Source organism: Microtus oregoni, unplaced genomic scaffold (genome assembly GCF_018167655.1).
Source record: "Microtus oregoni isolate MIOR12 unplaced genomic scaffold, Mior012 000171F_ref0000002, whole genome shotgun sequence".
NCBI lineage: Eukaryota > Metazoa > Chordata > Mammalia > Rodentia > Cricetidae > Microtus > Microtus oregoni.
This window is the reverse complement of record NW_024544827.1, coordinates 571585-579342: the sequence shown is the minus strand read 5'-3', so window position 1 is coordinate 579342 and position 7758 is coordinate 571585. Positions and strand designations below refer to the sequence as shown.

Genomic DNA, 7758 nt, shown 5'->3' with positions numbered 1-7758 from the left:
TGTAAAACAATTCTTTCTGCATATTGGTAGTCAGTAACTGTATTAAGAGTTTCTGAAAAATCTAATAATATCATGAAAATGCATATAATTCTGACTTTTGAACAGAATCATAAGGGCTTTGAGTCACTTTACTTAAATTTCCTGATGTATATCCTGCCTTTCCAGATTTATTTGGAGCAGTATAGAATGTAGGGGCTCCAGCTATTGGTGTTCCCCATACAGTGTGAGAAAGGACACGATTGATTCTTTTTATAAACTGAAGACTCTTGCTTTTGGGACACTTGGTCATTAATATTGCCCAAAATTTTTTGCAAGCTCTTTGTCAATGTTTATTTTTAGTCCATAAAGAGGAAATTTCAGCATAAGTAAAAGATACTACACTTCCTGTTGGCTCCATTCCTGTTAATTGGTGAAGTTTCAATTTCCCCTTTAGACTCAATTCAGAAACATTTTCTACATAGATATTTTTTTTACTTTGTTTGTGTGGCAAAAATTTCCATTGCAGGTCTGGAGAGATGGCTCAGAAGTTAAGAGCACTGGGTGCTCTTCCAGAGGTCCTGAGTTCAATTCCCAGCAACCACATGGTGGCTCACAACCATCTATAATGAGATCTAGTGTCCTCTTCTGACATGGAGTCAGAACACTGTATATTTAAGAAATAAATAAGATTTAAAAATATCTATTTCAGAGTATTATCTTCTCTCTGCATAAGAATTCTAGTAGGAGAATGGGTAGAAGGTAGAAGAACTATGATACAATCAAGCTCTGGATCCAAGTGATCCAATGTGCATCCTGCGATTTTTTTTTTCTCTACCAGGGCCAATTCACTTTTAGCTTCAGCTTGTACTTTTCTTGGGCTATTTAAGTCATTGTCACCTTGTAAGGTTTGAAATAAATTACTTAGTTCTTGAGTTGTTAAACCAATTGTGGGCTGTATCCAGTTAATGTCTCCCAGTAATTTTTTTTTCAATTCCTGTCTTTTTATTTATTCATACACAACTACTTGTCTTCCGGCTTGTTGAAGCAGTAAGTCAGACAGCACTTGCCACAATAATGTCTGTCGAAGTGGCTGGCCATGAAAACTCCAGCACCACATTCATCAGAAGGACACTCCCGACGAAGACGGCTAATTTTGTCATTTTCATCCACCTTATAGTACTTCAGTACAGCCGGCTTCACCTTCTTCCTCTTATGCTTGTTCTTCTTGGGGGTGGTGTAAGACTTCTTCTTCCTTTCCTTAGCACCACCACGAAGTCTCAACACCAAATGAAGGGTGGACTCCTTTTGGATGTTGTAGTCAGACAAAGTACGGCCATCTTCCAGCTGCTTGCCAGCGAAGATCAGCCTCTGCTGATCAGGAGGAATTCCTTCCTTATCCTGGATCTTGGCCTTGACATTTTCTATAGTGTCCGAGGGTTCAACCTCGAGCGTGATGGTTTTCTCCCTAAGGGTCTTCATGAAAATCTGCATCCTGGCGGCGCTGCCACCACAGATGGCGGATCAGAAAGCTCCCAGTAATTTTTGACAGCCTGGCTAGCTCAGTCAGTAGAGAATGAAACTCTTAATCTCAGGGTCACAGTTTCTTGCCTCATGTTGAATGCCAGATGATAAATAATTTCTTTACTTTTTATTATCAAACAAAATTCAAACATAAATAGTAAAGAACAAAGGGGGAACCTGAACTGAGTCATAAGGCACCACTTAAACTTGCCATTGCTCACTCTTCACTTGAAAAGACCAACTCAAAAAGACTGCCTCTCCATCTGTCACATCCATCCCCAGTGAAAACCCTGCCTCTTGGGCCAAAATACTACTCTCAATTGGATAGCAGAATTCCCATCACACAAACACACACACACACACACACACACACACACACACACACACACACACACACACACAGAGTTCATATTTAAGATTAAAGTTCAGAGCTAGAAGTCAGGTAGTGCTGGTACTCATCTTTAATTCTAACACTTGGAATGCATAGGCAAGTAGGTCTCCAAGTATGAGGCCAACTTGGTTTACAAAATCAGTTCCAGGACAGCCAGGACTGCATATAGAAAAACTGTCTCAAAGAGCCAATAAAATTAATAAAAAAGTTCAAAGTTGGAAAGATGGCTCTGTGGTTAAGACTACTCGCGCTACTCTTGCAGAAGTCCAGGGTTTTGTCCCCAGCTCGTATGCTGGCTCTTAAACACCTATATTCTATTTCCAGATACTCTTTTCTGGCCTCCATGGACAACATGTATGCACATAGTGCAATACATACACACAAGCAAAAAATATATAATAAAAATACACACAAGCAAATATATATAATATAAATACACACATTGTGAGTTGGAAAATGCTCAGTCTGCCCCAAGTTTGAGAGCTGAGTTAGGATTCCCTAGCACCCATATAATTGCCAGGGTGAGTGTGGCAGCTCTCCTGGAGTCCTAGTAGGAACAAGCCGACTAGATGAATTGGCTAGCACTAGGTTCATTAAGAGATCTTGCCTCAAAATATAACCTCTGGCCTCCACATGTACACAACCATTCACTTATACTCATATACAATATTATGCATGTACACACAGTACACTTGTAGCTACATACAAAGAGTGGAGTCCTATGAGCCTGTGCAAATAAAATTATATATCTACAAACATAATTAAGATAAGATAAAGAAAACTTATATCAAACTCCAAATTTCTTGATTCTCTTTTATAGTCAAGTCCTACCACAATTGTTGAAACAACTGATGTTTTTCTGTCTCTGTAATTTTGCATTACCTAGAATATTATAAATGGAGCTTTGCATTACACAGCCTTTTGAATTTAGCTTTTTTTTACTCAGTATAATGCATTTTAAATTTACCTTCATTGTATGTGTCACAAGTGCATTCAATTTTTTTCCTAATTAGCACTCTATTGTATCATAGATTATCCATTTACAATGTTGCTTCTATTTTTAGTTATTAGGAATAAAAAAGCAAATGAAAGTTATGTGTGAATTTTACTGTGAAGGTGAACTTTGTTATTTTGCATAAATAGGTAGGGGTGAAATTGCTGGATCACAGAGTCCATTTCTATTTAATCTTATAAAATTCATAAAAGAAACTTCCAAATGGTTTTCAGAGGACACTGTGTTATTTACTTACTCACCAGTAATAATATATGAGACTTATGGGCTGGAGAGATGGCTCAGTGGTTAAATGCACTGGCTGCTCTTCCATCCTTCGGTCGAGGGGCATTTAGGTTGTTTCCAGGTTCTGGATATGATAAACAATGCTGCTATGAACATAGTTGGGCACATGTTCTTGTGGCACAATTGAGCATCCTTTGGGTATATACCCAAAAGTGGTATTTCTGGGTCTTGAGGAAGGTTGTTTCCTAATTTTCTGAGAAATCACCACACTGACATCCAAAGGGGCTGTACCAGCTTGCATTCCCACCAGCAATGGAGGAGTGTTCCCTTTACCCCACAACCTCTCCAGCATAAGTTGTCATCAGTGTTTTTGATCTTGGCCATTCTTACAGGTGTTAGATGGAATCTCAGAGTTGTTTTGATTTGCATTTCTCTGATGACTAAGGATGTTGAACATTTCCTTAAGTGTCTTTCAGCCATTTCAGATTCCTCTGTTGAGAGTTCTCTGTTTAGGTCTGTACTCTTATTTTTTTTTTTATTGGAGTATGTGATCTTTTGGTGTCCAATTTTTTGAGTTCTTTGTATATTTTGGAGATCAGACCTCTGTCTGATGTGGAGTTAATGAAGATCTTTTCCCATTCTGTAGGCTGTCATTTTGTCTTGTTGACCATGTCCATTGCTTTACAGAAGCTTTTCAGTTTCAGGAGGACCCATTTGTTGATTGTTTCTCTCAGTGTCTGTGCTTCTGGGGTTATATTTGAGAAGTGGTCTCCTGGATATTTTGGGTTAAGCTTTTGTTAGATTTAATGTTTTCCTTGACTGATGAGTCTATTTTCTCTATTGTATTTTTACCGCTTGAGATTCTCTCTTCCATTTCTTGTATTCTGCTGTTCATGCTTGCGTTTCTGGTTCCTGGTCTTTTTCTCATGATTTCTGTTTCTATAATTCCTTTGGTTTGTGTTTTATTTATTGTTTCTATTTCAGTTTTCAAGTCCTGGATAGTTTCTTTTATATGTTTGATTTCTTTTTTTGGTTTTCTTTAAGTGATTTGCTGATATCTTACAATTTTTTTGTTTGTCTTTTCCTTAATTTCTTTAAGGGAATTTCTCATTTCATCTTTAAGAATTTCAAACATTCTCTTGAGGGTATTTTCTAGATCATTTTCTTCTGGTTCATCCATATTTGGTTGTTCCAGTCTTGCTGTTGTAGGGTATTTAGGTCTTACTGGTGCCGTGTTGCTCTTTGTGGTGCAGCGTGTGTTCTTACCTTTTCTACTCATCTTTTCCTCTAATAGGTGTGTTTGGGGCTGTCTGAGATTCTGTTGATTAATCTTCTAGATGCCAGTGAATTCAAAGCTCAGATGGTTGTTCCTCATGGTACAATCAGTGTCATAGTTCTAGTTACCCTGTTGGTTATTCCTGTTCCTGGAGATAGCTCAGTGTTCCTGTGCTTTGGTCTGCTCTCTTGTAGTTTTCTGTCTCAGCCCTACTTTGGCCTAGGTTGCTGGTTTTGATCTGTTTCTGTAAATCCTGGTTTGGATCCCCTCCTGCAGAAGTCCCTGGCTTAGAGTTGGACCTGTTCTGGTAGAGATCACTGGCTCTGGATCTGGTCACTAGCTCAATCCTGATCCACCAGTGTTTTGGGACTGGGTTGGCTTCCAGGACTGGATTTGCTCCTGGCTTCTGCTCCTAGTGGAGCTTGTTTTCTCAGGCCCTCTCTATCCTAGGTGGCTTGTTCAGCCCCACTCCCGCGACATTTGTTGCCCAAGGTGGAGTTCCTTGCCTCAGGGCAACTTTGGCCTAGGTTACTCGCTTTGACCTGTATCTGTAAATCCTTGTCTGAATTCCCTCCTGCAGAAGACCCTGGTTTGGAGTTGGACCTGGAATGGTTTCTGGTTCAGGTCTATTACCTTGGAAGTCCCAGGCTCAGGTATGCCTGGACCCTTAGAGGACCTGATTACTTCCTCAGAGGTCCCAGACTCATGCTCGGACTGCAAAGGTTCCAGGTTCCTGCCTATTCCCTTTGATATCCCAGACCAATGACTGAACCCACAGAGGTCCTGGCTCAGGCCTACTCTCTCTGAGGTCCCAGACTCACACCTGGTCCTGCTGACATCTCTGGTTCCTCCCTATTTCCTTGGAGGGTCTTGGTTCACTAATGCCCAGACTGGCTGAGGTCCTGGCTCAGGCCTAGTTCCTGGGAGGTCCTAGACTCTTGCCCAGACCCACCAGCATGTTGGCTTAGGTCTACTCCTTTAAAGGTTCTGGATTCATGTCTGGACCCTCAGCAGTCTCTGGCTCTGGCTCACTCACTCAGCGGTTGCTCCCCTGTACCTGTTCCAGTGGAGATAGTTGACTCTGGATCTGGTCGCTGGCACAATCTTGATCCGCCCATGTCCTGGAACTGGATTTGCTTTTGGCTTCTGCTCTTGGTGGAGCTTGTTCTCTCTGTGTCTTAGGTAGCTGGTTCAGTCCCACTCCAGTTCTGGTGGAGATCACAGACTCTGAGTCAGGTCGTTGGCTCAATCCTGGTCTGCCAGTGTCCCAAGTTTGGCTCCCAGGACTGGATTTGCTCCTGGCTTCTGCTCCCAGTGGAGCTTGTTTCCTTCGGCCCTCTCTGTCCTAGGTGATCCACATGTTTCTTAGGTCCATTTGATTGGTAAATCTCTTCCCAACCCTTTACTCTGAGGTAATGTCTGTTTTTGAAGTTGATATATGTTTCTTGTATACAGCAGAAGGATGGGTCCTACTTTCATATCTGTTCTCTTAGCCTATGTCTTTTTTAAAGTGAATTGAGTCCATTGATATTAAGAGATATTAATTCCTGTTACTTTTTCCATGGTAGTGTTTGTATGCTTCTATTCTTTGAGGTTTGCTGGTATCAGGTTATCTGTTGCCTGTGTTTTCATGGCTGCAGATAATTTCCTTGGGTTTGAATTTTTCTTCTAGTAGTTTCTATAGGGCTGGATTCATGCATAGGTGTTATTTAAATCTGGTTTTGTCATGGAATATCTTGTTTTCTCCATCTATGGTGATTGAAAGTTTTGCTGGGTATAGTAGTCTGAGCTTGTATCTGTGGTCTCTTCGTGTCTCTAAAACGTCTGTCCAAATGGTCTTCAGCATTTCCATTGAGAATTTGGGCATAATTCTGATAGATCTACCTTTATATGTTACTCAGTGTTATTTCTTTGCAGCTCTTAATATTTTTCTTTATTCTGCATGGTTAGTATTGTGACTATTATATGGTTAATGGATTTTTTTTTTTTGGTCCAGTCTATTTGGTGTTCTGTAAGCATCTTGTACCTTCATGGGGTTATCTTTCTTTAGGTTGGGAAAGTTCTCATCTATGATTTTGTTGAATATATTTTCTTTGCCTTTGAGCTGGAGTTCTTCTCCTTTTATTCCTATTATTCTTAGGTTTGGTCTTTTCATGGTGTCCCAGATTTCCTGGATGTTTTGTGTTAAGAATTTGATTTAACATTTTCTTTGATTGGTGAATCTATTTCCTCTATCACATCTTCGATGCCTGAGATTCTCTCTTCCTTCTCTTGTATTTTGTTGGTTATGCTTGCATTAATAGTTTCTGTTCATTTACCCAAGTTTTCCATTTCCAGAATTCCACCAGTTTGTGTCTTCTTTCTCACCTCTATTTCAGTTTTCAAGTCTTAAACTGAACTGTTTGCTTCACCTGTTTGATTGTTTTTTTCATTGTTTTTTAGCTTTATTTAAGGAATTTTTTGATTTATTCCATTTTTTGTTTGTTTTTTCCTCTATTTCTTTTTTCTTTGAATATTTTTTCTGCTGTCAATTCTTTTTTATTTTATTTCATTTTATTACTTTAAAAAATACCAATCCAAATTTTCACTTCTTTTCCTCCTCCCACTTCTCTCCCACTCTCTTCCCCTACCGTCCCCCCCCACCCCTCCCACCCCCGCTCCACTCTTAAGAGAGGGCCAAGCACCCTGTCCTGTGGGAAGTCCAAGGCCCTCCTTCATACATCCAGGCTTAGGAAGGTATGCCTCCAAAGAGAATAGGATCCCCAAAAGCCAGTACATGCAGTAGAGACCGATCCCAGTGCCATTGTCATTGGCCCCTCAGTCTGTCCCAACTGTCAACCACACTCAGAGGGACCAGTTTGATCCCACGCTTGTTCATTCCCAATCCAGCTGGAATTGGTGAGCTCCCATTAGCTCAGGCACATTGTCTCAGTGAGTGAACCCCTATCCTCTATTTCTTTAAGGGAGTTTTTCATTTCCTTTTTAAGTGTCTCTATCATCTTCTTAAAGCTATGTTTAAGGTTGTTTTCTTCTGCTTCTTCTGGGTTAGGATGTTCAGATTTTCCTGTTGTATGACCCCTGACTTCTGGTGTTGCCATGTGGCTTTTTAGGTTGTTGAATGTATTTCTGCATTGGTGCCTTCCTTTCCTCCATTTGGTGTGGGCAAGGTCATTGCTTCTTGCTCAATTTCTTGCAGTCGGTGTCTGTGTCTCAGGGAACCTCTCTTGGATTGATCATTGCAGTCGCTGTCTGTGTCTCAGGGAGCCGCTGAGATCTCCCGGAATGGGTGTGTTTGGAGGTAGAGTGGGACTTGTGGATTACAAGTGTCTGGTGAATGATGGCGTGTTGGAGCAA

General features: G+C 40.6%; 1 protein-coding gene across 1 annotated transcript; it reads right to left on the bottom strand.

Moving 5' to 3' along the window:
• Positions 1-958: 958 nt before the first annotated feature.
• On the bottom strand, positions 959-1470 carry LOC121445279 (ubiquitin-40S ribosomal protein S27a-like). The gene has a single exon (XM_041647324.1). It carries the CDS (start codon positions 1468-1470, stop codon positions 1000-1002), a length of 471 nt encoding a protein of 156 aa, XP_041503258.1. The 3' UTR covers positions 959-999.
• Between the last annotated feature and the right edge of the window lie 6288 nt (positions 1471-7758).